This window comes from Dipodomys merriami, unplaced genomic scaffold (assembly GCF_024711535.1).
Source record: "Dipodomys merriami isolate MVZ:Mamm:240054 unplaced genomic scaffold, mDipMer1.0.p SCAF_5, whole genome shotgun sequence".
In the NCBI taxonomy this organism is placed as follows: domain Eukaryota; kingdom Metazoa; phylum Chordata; class Mammalia; order Rodentia; family Heteromyidae; genus Dipodomys; species Dipodomys merriami.
This window is the reverse complement of record NW_027206068.1, coordinates 16,176,532-16,190,991: the sequence shown is the minus strand read 5'-3', so window position 1 is coordinate 16,190,991 and position 14,460 is coordinate 16,176,532. Positions and strand designations below refer to the sequence as shown.

At 38.2% G+C, this 14,460-nt stretch overlaps 1 protein-coding gene across 1 annotated transcript; it reads right to left on the bottom strand.

Annotated features, from left to right (window-relative positions):
* Positions 1-13,674: 13,674 nt before the first annotated feature.
* Positions 13,675-14,190, bottom strand: Ferd3l (Fer3 like bHLH transcription factor). Its single transcript, XM_069997245.1, has one exon. It carries the CDS (start codon positions 14,188-14,190, stop codon positions 13,675-13,677), a length of 516 nt encoding a protein of 171 aa, XP_069853346.1.
* Positions 14,191-14,460: the final 270 nt, after the last annotated feature.

The following is a 14,460-nucleotide window of genomic DNA, read 5'->3' as shown; positions in this document are numbered from 1 at the left end:
AAAGTTATTAAAAGCAGTGCAGGTTTTAAATATTTTGAAATTATTTATGTTAGAAGTGTGGTTGTTTTTTACTTTTGGTGAATGGCAGAGTTTCAAACCATGAGTATGCAAACTACATAAAAACAAATATGCACGTGACTATGTGAATATGTATATATAAAGCTGTTTGGATTCACGTTACTAGGCCTTGATGTATTATTTCAAAAAGTAAATGTAAATATTAGATATTAGTTCTCTCTTCTCTCTGTCACTTTCCCTCTCCCTCTCTCTCCTTCTCTCTGTTTCTGCCCCCTCTCTCCTTTCCTCTTTCTGTTTCTTTCTCTTTCCCTCACTGCAGTTTCCTTGGGGTTAAATAGGAAATAAAACTATAGTATTTTGCTTAATATATTTTTTTCAAGACTTTCCATTTCCTTATGAAATGGTTGCATGGTTTGCCTCATTTGTGGTAACCAGAATGTGCTTACAAGTCTACAAAGTAAACATATTGGATGCTAAAAGAAAAAAAATACACTGGGCTATGATAAAATATACAGGTCTCTAGGCATTCACATAGAGTGAGACTAAAGGCGGATATTCTTAGGAAAGGATCACAAAGGCTCAATAGCTATGTCCATCTGATCATGTAAAATAATGAAATAATATTTATTTAAATAAACTCCAGGAAATGGAGTTGTTGTTTTTGTTTTTATTTTATTTTTTCTTGTTTAATTATATGAGTTTGGGAGGGTAAGGAGAGAACAGAAATTGTGGTCAAAGGGTGAACAAATGCAACAGTGATACTCATTACCACTCTGCTGAACATGAACTGTACAACTTGTGGGTGAGGAACAGGAGGGAGAAACTGGGAAGAAAGGGAATGCGTGACATTGTTCAAAAATAAATGTACTCTTTATCTGACTTGTGAATCTAACACCTCAGTACATCACTTTTACAATAACAATAGAGAATTAAAAAATAGTACTAATTATTTAAAAATATAGATATCACTAGGAATGTTAAATATATTTCTGAGTATTTAATAACTGTTTTAACATCAGTGTAGTTGTCCATTAGACTATGTGTATATACATGTGAGCATGCATGTATAGATGTGTGTTTATGATTATGGGTGAGCTCAGTTATGTTTTAAAAGGAGTCTGCCCTTGCCCTAGCACATAACCAGGTTTTCTGTCTCAGTATCAGAAGAATTAAAGGAGACAGTCGCTAAATGCCTTTTCTTTCCACTTCTACTTAATAATTACCTCATCTTTCTAATTAATTTCAACTTTTTGGGGGAAGACCATTAGAAAGATATTTTATAAAAATGAGAATTATAAATTTTATAAAATAAAAATTATAGAATTGAACATTAAAAGGGGATACAAGTTAAAAATGAAAATCAGTTTCTTTCTTAATCCCAAGGATTTATGGAAAAGAGTATAAACCTGAGATGCTAACACAGGCTGGTAGAAGTCAGGATATCGGTATCCTTCCTAGGAGGACAGTGATGCACTGTGCTGTAGAGTGCTGGCAGGCTTCTGCTCTAGATAGCCAAAGAAAGAAGTTACAGGATAAATAGCAATGTTCAACATCTTCACTACCTAATTCAACTATTTTAGAGCTAAGAAGGCAAGAATTTTCACTTAAGTGAACACTGAAATAACTTCTCCTTTAGCTAAGAGAGGACTTCACAAATTATGTGGTTCAGTGCCCATTTTATATTCACTTTATTTTTTGGCAGTCCCAGGTCTTGAACTCTGGACTTGAGCAGTGTCCCTGAACTTCTTTTGTTCAAGAGTAGTGCTCTACCACTTGAGCTACAGTGCCACTTCCAGTTTTTCTGTAGTTTATTAGAGGTAAGAATCTCATGGATTTTCCTGCCTGGGCTGGCTTCCAACCATGAGTCTCATATCTCAGCCTCCTGAGTAGCTAGGATTACAAGTATGAGTCATTGGCACCTGACTATATTCTAATTATAAATGAATGATAGCAGATATGAAAAATTAAACAAGCACAGAATGACCAATATCTCCTAGTAAATAAAAATGATCATTTTATACACACATACACACTTCTCTAGAGCCTCATATAAAACTGAAATGAAATCATGTTATATTGCTTTATTGCTTGTTGGAATTATATTTCTGCTGCACAAATTAATCTCATACATCATAATTTTTAGCATGTGTGCCAGTAATAGGTTTGAAATCAGAGCCAAGTTCTTAATTTTTTCACGAAAGGCTGGAGCTGTACCACTTTAGGCACAGCTCCACTTTGAGCTTTTTGATGGTTAATTGGAGATAAGAGTTTCATAGACTTTTCTGCTTGGGTGGGCTTTGAACCAAGATTTATAGATCGCAGCTTTCTGTGTAGCTAAGATTATAGGTATCAGCTACCAGTGACCACCTATATGATACTTTTAAGGGTTCTATCAATTTTAAATAAAGTTAAATGTTTTTAGACACATAAGATTTCTTTTTAGATGTTCAATATAAAGGATAACAATGTGAATCTTTCATTATCCAGTCATTATATATAGAGGTGCTTCTTTCCTTAGACTAAATCCCTGCAAGTGAATTTTCTGTAGGCGAGCTTATAGAACTCACAAAATGTTACAGTAATGTAAAATATAGCTTAGAATTTCCCTGTCATAGCCAGTGTCCAGAGAATGTTCTTGAATCTTTTCTCACTTCTTTTCTGCTATGGTAAACTACCTGAACTGTAGATAATACTGAATTTCCTCAAAAGGAAGCAGCTATGCTCCCAAGGAAATTCTGTTTTTCTCATTGAGACAATGGCTCTCATTTAATCAATGGTGTTGGTTTCCTGAATGCCAGTTCCAGACAGTTTCTTTTCTACTATTATTTGTACTGTTAGTCTTAGTAATTATATTTAGGCTCAATATATTTGTGTGTGAGTCAATGCTTGGTGAAGAATTAGAATCATTCCTGTGCTTGCTTTCAACATACATAAAGACACAGATACTCACTTATATAATTATTTTTTGTGTGAGAATAATGCAAACAGTTGATAATCATTAATATTACAAATGATGACATTTCAGAAGAGAGATGCCTATTAGTAGTGCAGAGTGAAATTGCCAAAGTATGTTGGAAAAGGAAGAAATAGCAAACATTTCTTAATATTTGATGTAGGGGTAAAAGAATTTTCAAACATTCAATATATTCAAAACTATACATGAAGATATTCTGATGGAAATGCTCATGTATGTATGCATGTATGCAAACCATACAGTCAAGTATAGGGTTGAATTTGGACAGAGAAGTCTAGATGTCCAGGGCAAAGACCCTGAGGTTTGGATTGAAATATGGTACATATTTCCATGTGGATGTAATTTGGAGAGATTTTTCTTGTGTTTTGTTATGTAATGCTTTTGAGTTTGAGGCGCTTTTCGGCCTGTTTCATGTTAACTTTAGAAGTAGTTGATTGCATTTGATGAAATGTAGTATACTAATAAGGGTATGAAGCTTAATTTGTGGTTCTGTCATCTTGAAACAAAGTGGCATTACACACACACACACATATCTGAGCTCATCTGCTCCAATTTTAATGGGATTCAGTGAGATTAGGCAAGTGACTAGTGATGAAATTACATGGCATATTCAATATTATCTGCAATTAACAAAACCACTACTTGTCAAATGCTTGTTAGCTATAGTCATCATATGACGTTTGGCCAAAAAATATGAGTCTGTGGTCCGAATATGTGAATTGTGTATGTTTCTTAAATTGGAAAAATTGTTTAGTAAAATTCAGAAGGTCCTTTACCCTCAGCCCTCAGAGGAGTTACTTGAAATTGAATCAAATAAAAAAACAACAAGGTGTTTAACAATCCTCTTTTTAACTTATCAGGCAAGCAAAAATTTACTATATGAAAAAACTATGCATGAAAGAACAGCTACCTATTTTTAAGTGTTGAGAAACTATTTGCAAGGCCAGACTTACCTTTAACAACAACAAATGCTGTAGGCACTGATGGTTCATGTCTGTAATCCTAGCAACTCAGAAAGCTGAGAAAGCAGGAGTAAGAAAGCCCATGCAATTCATAACTCCAATTAACCAGCAAAAAGCCAGAAGTAGAGCTATGGCTCAAGTGGTAGAGCACCAGCATGAAAGCCTAAGGGGCAGTCCCAAGCCCTAAGTTCAAGTCCCATTCCTGCAATAAAAAATACAATAAAACTTATTTTATCTGGCAAATAAATCTGGCCCAAAGAATACAACGTTTTTCTAAAATATTTATAAATTCACTAGTTTTAGGGTATAAAAGAATCTATGTGAATGCAGAGCCATTAAGGGAGAGGGGGTACAGAATGTCCAAAGATACACTTTAGAAGCCACACTCCTTCTCTGATGCTTCAAAGAAGGGCTGTTTCCCTCCCCATCTCATTTCTTCTTGAGGGAGTAAGGGGCAACTACTTGAATTTCTTGATAAGAATTTGTATCTCTCGGGGATCCTCAACAGAAGCATATCCCTGCTTATATATCCATATTGCCAGTGATCTGAGCTGAGTGAGTCTTAGGTTTTCAGATTTCATATCAATCTAGACATACATAAAGGCTTGGCAAGAGACACAGTCCCTCTTCCCAATTATGACCAGCAGCCTAGCTGTCAGGATGAATTTGCTAAAAAATCAATTCCAAAAGGTTTTACCAATGGAACTGTTATTTTTTTACATGAAAACTATACATATGAAATTTATAGATTGAGTGTGGGATGTATAATGATCTTCCTGGAAGACAGGGGATTAGGATTTTATGTGTCATGGAACAGAATCCTATGCTTAAAAAAATAATAGAGTTAGCAACTTAAACAAACAAATAAAACCATGTCACTTACAAGATACTGACTTTATTTAGGAGAAACACAGAAGACTAATAATCCTTTTGTATGTTTTCATTTGGTACTTTGTAAAAGTCTGAGTTATTTTGTCTGCTACACACATTCAATATTAAAAGTGCCAACCACAATAATAGTAATATTGACTAAATAATAACACTGTAACATACTGGGCTAAGCTCTTTATAATATCTCCTTTCTTTCTTTCTTTCTTTTTTGCATGCTTTCTTTCTTTCTTGCATGCTTTCTTTCTTTCTTGCATGCTTTCTTTCTTTCTTTCTTTCTTTTTTTTTTGTCAGTTGTGGGGGTTGAACTCTGGGCCTGGGCAGTTCAGCTTGAGTCTAGCATTCTATACTTTAAACTACAGTGCCACTTCTGGTTTTCTGGTCATTAATTGGAGATAAGTATCTCACAGACTTTCTGCCCAGGCTGGTTTTGAATCATGATCCTCAGATCTCAGCCTCCCGAGTAGCTAAGAATACATACAGGTATGAACCACCAGTGCCCATATTTTTCTGTTTCTTTAAATAGTGGTATGCTTATTATTTCTACTTTACAGACCAAGATAGATATATTTAAGTCTTAGTAAGTAGCAGAACTGAGGTATACAAATAATATATATAATTCTGATTTTTGAGAATGTATGTGGCATGTTAGTCTGGACCAAAGGACTCACACAGAGTCAGACATTCACTTAGGAAAGTCAGAATTGAAACTAAACTCTCAAAGTTTATTTCAGGGCCCACATTAAATACTATGCACAAAATTTTGTTTCACTTTTACATAAAATGTAATGAAGAGTAATAGGATAACTATGACTCAGGTATCAGTGAATGGTTCCTTAAAACTATTGATGTTTGGTTGGGTACCAATTATAGCTACTTCTAGTATCTAGAAGTATCTAATTCTAGCTGCTTAGAAGGCTGAGATATGAGGATCCTAGTTCAAAGCCAGACCAGATGAGACTCTTAGATCCAATTAACCACCAATAAGTGGGAAACGTGTGCCTTAAGAAGTAGAGTTCTAGTCTTGAGAAAAAATAATGCTCAGAGACGGCACCCAGGCCTTGAGTTCAAGCTTTAGGACTGGCACAGAATAACAGCAACACAGAATTTACATTTCTGTAGCATTTTACAGGTACAGAAGATCGACATAATCATCATCTGTTTTTATTATTGGTGTTGGCATTGGTTTCTCTGCTTAAACTCAGTCCAGTGTCTTACACACTTACTCATTTGCTTACCCTAGGCTGGTACTCTGTGCTTGGGCCATACCTCAGCATTTCCCTCCTTTTTTACTTTTTATTTTGAAATAACTGTGGGTTCATAGGATAATACAAAAAGGAAGAATAGTTTTTCATTTTCTGTTATACTATTTCTATTGTAATACAGGGATGCTGGGGGCCTGGCTCCTGAGATAAGAGAGCAAGCATGGTCCTTTGTGATCATACCCCAGTAGCTTGAAAAACAACCCTAAGCTAAATGTAAAATTCATATGTTTTTTGTTTTTACCATAAACTTAGCCCTTCAGAGTTTGGCTAATCTTAGCTTCCTTATTGAATCTGGGGAAATTAATTAACCTCTCTGTTCTATGGTTTCCTAGATGCTATGGGAGAAACAATAATGTGAAGGTTCTGAAATAATTATGAGGGCTTTAAAAGTTATACCAAGCTGGGTGCTGGTGGCTCACACCTGTAATCCTTGCTTTTCAGGGGGCTGAGATCTGAGGATCACAATTCAAGCCCTAGAAATGTATAAGACTCTTATCTCTAACTACCAAAAAGCAGAAAGTGGAACTGTGGCTCAAGTGATAGAGTGCGAGCCTTGAATGAAAAAGCTAAGAGATGGTACCCTGGTCCTGAATTCATGCCACAGTGGAGGCAACCACACATACAACAATTACACAAAGAACACAGCACAATGTTTGAAACATGCATGATTAAAATAAAGTAACACAATAGTTTATTATTATAGGCATTACTACTTTTCTTTCGGATACTAGTATCTTATCCAGACCTAAAGATTCAATTAGTTTGTTCTTGAGAACATTTCTAGTTTCTCCAATCAATATAGCCAATCAGCTAAAAAAAATCTCTCATAGTAACAAATATAGGTAAGAATTATTCTACTATTGGAGAAGTTAAAAATGTATCTGTAGTAAAATAACTGTGTGATCACATACTTATTCATGCATTAATTCAAACATGATTATGTTACTTTTTTTCCTTCTATCATTCACTAGTTGTTTGATCTATTTCTACATTCTACTAGGCATTATATTACCTTTTGAAGACTGGAAACAATAAAAAAAACAACCAAACCTGTCCATAACAGCTGCTTTGGGGTCATCTGCATTTGTTGGCTGCAGGTGGAAATCTCCTCCACACAGCCCTAAATAAGAAGGTTGTAAAATTTGACCTTTGAGGCAGCCAGACTATACCAGGCTTTTGTATAATTTATCATCCTTTTGATCTTTGGAGGCAATATCTTTCAAAGTGATGGGGGTGCTTATATGTGACTATCAGTTCTTTATAGAAATCTCAATATCATGCTGGTTTCAGTGGTGAATGATAGATTGTTTAAGACCATACATTGATGATCCTGTTTAATTGGGAGATTCTAGACCTTGTTGAAATCCAGTTGTGCAAATCTGATTGAGCAGATCAAAAGTGTGTGAATGGTGTTTTGCAAAAAAATAAAGCACTAAGTGAGCATAAGACATTTTTAAACATTGGGATCTATGTTGTCATATTTGACAAAGTTCATTGTCTTTTGCTAAATGAAGGGTGAGATTCTACCCAATATTAGCCATAAATAAATAGGCTTTTAAAGTACATTCATACTTTTTTTTGTATTTTTAGATGCCTTTAAAGATGTGTTATAAACCCACTATGAACATTTTGGTGTCATAAAGTTGTGAAAACTTATAGGCTTTGGTTTATAGGGACTTGAGGAACTTTTTCCATCTTTCTGGGTTTCATTGCTGTCAGTTTGCATTGCTTTTTGCCTTTCCTTTCCCTCCTCCGCCAGGTTTGGTTTTGAGCTTCAAATTCAAAGAAACCCCAAAGTCAAAACAAAATGGTCAGAACTGCTGACTCTTGTTTTGTAACCTTTTTTTAGTCTGGTATTCACAGGAAGAGATGATGCTGACCATAACTTGAGTCTAACTTCACCCAAAATGTTGGCCGAGTTCAGGAACTTTTGAGTGAACTCAGGCCAAGTTATAGATATATAGCAAAGCTTTACCATTTTTCTAAAAACAGTAACATAATTTAATGAAATAAATCAACTTAAAATAAGTTTGGACTGAGCGTTCAATAGTAATCTGTAAATTTTATTTAACCAACATAAAATATTGATTTAATTTATATTTTGTATAAACTGAATTATCTCCCTCCCACTTTGTGCTGGTCCTGGGGCTTGAACTCCAGGCTAACAATCTACCATTTGAGCCACAGCTCTCCTCTTTTGGGTAGTTAATTGGAGATAAAAATCTTTGGGGCTTTCCTGCTCAGGCTGGCTTTGAACCTGGATCTTCAGCCTCCTAAGTAACTCTGATTATAGGTATGAGCCACAGGTGCCAGGCTAAATTATCTTATTTTTTAACAGGTAGTTATGCACATGTAAGATATATTTGGGGCCCCATTCTTTTTGAGATTAATTTACATTCAAGAAGTAAAAGTATCCTAAAATATTGTTTATTAAGTTTCATCTCAGAATTTTAAAAAAATTGGTTATGAGGCTGGGGCACTGTCCCTGAGCTCTTTTGCTTAAGGCTAGTTCTCTACCACAGCTCCATTTCTGTTTTTTGTTTGTTTGTTTTGTCTTTGAGTGGTTAATTGGAGAAAATAATCTCATGGGGATTTTTCTGCTTGTGGCTGCAAACCATGATCCTCAGATCTCAGCAACCTGAGTAGCTAGGATTACAAGGTGAGCCACTTGCTCCTAGCTGTCACCTCAGAATTTTTATGTAGCCCTGCTATAAAGTTTTACAAGAATGTTTTTCATAACGGAAATGCTGACAAACATAATAATAAACACCAATTTAAGGCTCTTAATTATATGTTTGTGTAGGATTTAGTCATAGTCGCAGAATATTTGGTTCTGTTTTCAGCACTAATTTTGCCAAAATCTACTTTCAAATTAGGCGACTGTAAAAGATGATCAGTCTGAGTGTCTCCCTTTGATGGACAAGGGTTCTGATTGTTTTTTATTTTTCTTGGAAAGCTTAATTATGTCTTTCAAGTATGATTTCATCTAGATCTTTTCATGGTTTGCATGTCTGAATACTAATAGTAATCTGATATTTATGAGGAACTTAGTTTGAGACCAAAAGCCAGTTTTCAGTTAGTAAAGAGCATATAAATAAACCACCTCCCAGCAACGCCTAAATTGGTAGATTCAAAATATCTACATAACTTTAAATTTTCAAAAACTAATCATTATAGTTTTTCTGAAGTAACTGACACAGTCAGTTCTTCTTGAAACTGGGGGAAGTTTACCTTTTTGGAGTTTATTTTTAAATCCATTCATTGTTTGCTGATATGTCCATGAATGCTAACTTAGCAATAAAGCGTAAAGCAATTTTTAGCATGGTGTGTCTTATGTATTTTTTTAAACTTTTTATTTAAATCACATTGAATATATGGACCCAATGCAGGGAAAGTAAAATAAAACCACACTGCTTTGAAAAGTGGAGGTGAAAATATGGTGGTTACTGGATTTAACATTAGGACATGCAACATGTCATCTTTTCTCTGTAGATGATTTGGTGCAGGGAATAAGTTCTTCCACTTGCTTGTGAGTCTGAAAATACCTTAAAAGACTTATAACTTTGGAACTTGTCAGTACTTACAAAGAACAAAGTTTAAAGAATGGCGAGTGTCATTTTTCTGATGGTTATGAGGAATTCATTTTTCACTTAGAATATCTGCAGCAGAAGTTACTATGATGAACAGGCCTTCAGTATGCACTGAATGTGCTTATGAGGATAATAGCAGAGTAGCTTAGAATATAAGAAAGAGGACTGAATTGATGATGGCTGTGTTCACTCTTCAGGGACCCATATTTCTGCATAAATTTATGTTACCTTGAATTTTCAAAACTGGACAATATAATAAGGATTCACAGAATATTAATGCCTCTGTTTCTTTTTTTTTACATGTTTAACATTTGCAGATTTAAAAATGCCATCTAGTTTCTAAAAAGACTTGAAGGAAGGGAATCTTATGTAAGTACTTTCAATTTTCAATATAAACATGGGGTTTTGATGGAGCCACAAGACCCTGTAGGAGTTTGGGGACATAACATTTTTTGGAGTAAAATAAAAGTTAGCTAGTTATCAGAATAGTTAACAGAATAAGAAACTTTAAAATGTTTACGAGGAATAAAAATATTAGTCTAGATTACTCATAATTACATACAGAAAAAATAAAATGTTACTTTATAAATCCGATAAGTTAATGTCCAAGACTCAGTTTATTTCAATAAAAGTGCCAGAGTATTAGAAAATAATGTATATCTCTTAGGATTTTTTTGGTGTTTGAGATTAGCTGTTTACATCTTTTCTTTTATCTATTTTGAGGTGAAAAGAGTCCTGGTAGGAAAACATATTAAAAAGAAACAAACATAAGACAACAAAGAAACAGAAAACAACTGTTGGGAGTGAATCTTGATTTCAGAATCAATCTACCTCCATGGAAAAGGGGACTGAAAAAAATTTAAAATGGTTTAGGTCTTCTATTCTGCACATAAAAAAATAACTGCATGTAAATATCAAGTATGTGTCCATATGACTAATTTTTCAGTAGATAACATTTCAAAATGTAATGTGCTTATCTTCAATTACTCTAATATTAATGCTAATTTTATAAAACCAACTTTAAAAGATCATTGAAGAAATTTCAATTTCACTCTATTTTGGAGGATGACTGGAAGTTCAACAATCATGATCTTCATCCCTCTTCCTCAACTATGTAAAATTATGGGAAAAACATATTATTTTAAACACTGGATAATACCGTTGCCCAGATTCCTTGCCCTGCAAATATTATCCAATTACTCTTGAATCCCCCAAAGATAAATTCATATATATATATATATATATTCAATGAATGGAAAAACAGAGTGTACTGAAACAAAATGCAAAAGTGAATAATTGAACAACTCATTGTAATTGGAGAGGATTTTATATGCATATAATCTTATGCTACTTCAATAATCAGTGTTGGGAAAGGCATTTCTATTCCCTATCAGTCTAGCAATAGGGACTCATTCTGAGGCCTTTGCTCTAGTTTCTGCCTTATAGCTTCTAATGATATGAGCGTCTGTCCCAGCTACACGAGTAGTCATTTGTACACTAGAATTTACTAGTGTCATTTGTACACTAGAATTTACAGCTTTGTAAAGTTCTGTGGAGCTTACAAATCCTTGAGATTTGTAATGTGTGGCAGAAATGTGTGGCAAGCTTCCTCTAGGTGTAGACATAGCCACTGTGAAAATCGGTAGAAATTATATATGCAATTAAAGGATGAGAAATTACTGCAGGGAAAATTAGTGCTCTAGGAGAAGCTGGGAAACAGGAAGCAAATTCCCGCAGAACTAGAAGGATGGAATGTGAGCTGGCAGAGTCTACTAGGAAGAAAGGTTTGCCCCATATACTCACAATCGTGCAGATTCATGCTGTTTTCTGGTTGTCTCCGTCCTAGCTATCTCATAGAGACGATATATATGCATAAGATTGCAGTTGACAGCTACTTTGGTGCTGGTTCTGAGGCTTGAACTCAGGACCTGCGCGCTGTTACTTAACTTTTTCATTCTTGTCTAGGACTCCACCACTTGAGCCACAGCTCCTGTTCTGGCTTTTTTGGTGATTAATTGGAAATAGGATTCTCAGGGCTTTCCTGCCCTGGCTGGTTTTGAACCACGACCCTCAGATCTCAGCCTCCGGAACAGCTAACATTACAGGCAGCCTGTAATACAGTATGCTCAACAGGGTGCTCAGCATAGCATCATTAAAAACAACAACAACACACACACATACACACACAACTAGAAAGTATCAGAGCGTGCATTTGTACAGGATTGAGGTTAAGTTGAGATACACAGATATGGCAATAATATAGTTATTAGAAACTACATTTACTACTTAAAGTGAGTAGAACAGGGTTACGCCAAGTGGAAAAAAAAAACAACCTTCAGTATCCAAACCTTTCCCAAGTGCATTGAAAACAATGAATTTCTAATTGCATATTTAAAAAAAGATGAGAAGAAAATAGTTAAAAGGTTACTACTATGATGATGTGGGTTGATTGAAAGCTTCTTTTCTTGTTGGAGCGTTTGCTGTTTTCTAAGGGGGGGGGAACGTACATTACATCTTAATTAAGTAGCTTCTATTTTTTGAGCACGCTACAAATGTGAGAGGCAGAATTGTGTGCATCTGGTGTGGGCTCCTGTCCCCGCCAGGGTTTGCAGGTGCCACACTGAGGCATGAAATAGCTCCGCGAGTAGCTGGGCATCATTTGCTCTAGTGCCTCTCCTGGCTTACCCACGTGGCTTCTCGGAAGAGCCCAGGTTCAGGGCTGGCGCGTTACCCAGAAGGAATGACTGGGAAGTGCCAAGGGTCCACACGGGAGGGGGTTTCTCAGTGCCAACCCCTTTCAGTTCACCCCCTTTGCAGACCTTCGGCACCCATCTCCGCTCTTGTCTCTCGCCGGCACAGCATCCCTAGCACGAACGCTCTCTCCTTACACACCTCTGTAAGGTTTGAAAAGCGCTGCGCGGAGGCCCGGCTCACAGAACAGACCCAGGACTTTCCCCTCACACACCAGTAACCAGTGCTGCCCAATCGCACGCGCAAGCGCCCCCAAGCCCCGCCCCCCCAAGCGAAGCGTGTCCAACCGCAGCCTGGGAGGGACGCCAGAAGGATTCCTAGTTTTGCACGAAAGGGCAAAAGTGGCCATTTGTGCTTGTTTGATAGTTAAAAAAATACAGGGACATTCCACCTTAAGGCAAGCTATCTTGTCTGGCCCAACTCGCCCCAACCCTGATTTGGGTAGAGAAAAAAGAAAGGATGGGAGGGAGGGAGGGGGTGGAGAAGGAAAAAAAGGGGGGGGGTTGGCGGGGGGTGGGGAAGGAAGAAAGGGGGGGGTAAGAAGAAGATGAGAAGCTGTGGGGAGAAAGGAAGAGAGAGGAAAGTGAGGGAAAGGGGAGGGGAGGAGAGGGAAGGGAGGAAGATTCACTCTTTCCGAAGCCCTCCTTTTCTCTTTCCGTAGGTACCTCTTCTCAGCTCCTCGGACCCGGGGACCGCGCCCCAAAGCGAGATCGTACCCCTAATTCCTGTGCATCCCTCTCAGGTCTCGGGTTCTGGCTCAGCCCTTCTGCGGCCCATCAGTGGAGCACCTGCTGCAGAGGCCTTCGCTGGGTCACTAGAGACTTTAAACAATAAAAGTAGGAATTTGTATTTTTATTATTATTTCTATTTTTTTTAAAGATAAGGAGGGGAGAGTGGACTGTCCAGGAAGCCCCCAAAAGCTGCAGTTTGAGGAGAGCCTAAGTTTCCCACCGGCTTGGCCCGAAGAAACGTCTGGGTGAGAGATGAGAAACCCCGGGAAGGCCTGGCTTGCCCTGCGAAGCCTGATTCCATTGGGGAGGATGGTGCGCATTTGAACACAGCACCTGCCATCTGTCTCAGGATCGGTGGGGTTTTACAATCGCCACTCCAAGCTTCAGAACGCCCACAGGTTCTGTCTTGGGGACAACACCTTACCCCTCAGTCCCCTCCCCCTTGGTGCGCCCTTGGCGAGAGCAGGGAGGGTATCGCCCCTCATCACCCAGGGCTCAGCCAGCCTCCTTCTTCTCGCAGCTGTCCAAGAGCTCGGTCATGAAGGAGATGTACACGATGGCCAGGCGTAAGGTCTCGATCCGCGACAGTCTCTTCTCGTAAGCGAAAGTGGGCACTTTCCTCCGCAGCTGGTCGAAGGCCTCGTTGAGGTTGAACATGCGCTTCCTCTCGCGGATATTGGCAGCCTGGCGCTGGGCATAAGTGATAACCCTCTTCCTTTTGGGACGGCCCAGTAGGGAGGTTACTCTCCCACGTCCCTCTTCTTCTTCTTCCTCCTCCTCCTCCTCTTGTTCGTCCCCTTCATCTATATCTCCCTCCTCACCTTCTGGGACCCCCTCCTCCAATGGCAGGAGCCTCGGGGGCCTTCCCTCTCCCAGCCCAACCCTTCCATCCCCAAAGGGAACCCCGCGTGGGAAGTCACAGAGAAAAGAATGTCTCGGGGAGGACAGAGACAGGTCTGCCACGAAGTCCAGCACGGTGGCATCCACGCAGCCCTCGGGGTAAAGCGCCATCCGCCCGTCCAGCGCGGCCCCTGAATCGCATGGGTTGCTGAGGGAGTTTCTTAACACATTTGGCTTTGATGGTGCGGCCTCAACCACCAGCGGAGACATTGATATTTATAACCAAGCGGATAACAAGATTAGCTGCAGCCATACGGAAGGCTGTGACAACGTCAGTCTTCTGGAAGTTGATGGAAGGGGACAAACTTAAGCAGGCACGAAAGGGCGGCTCAGAAGGACAGTCTGAAGTCCGGGAGACCTTTTATGCAGCCATGGGGACAG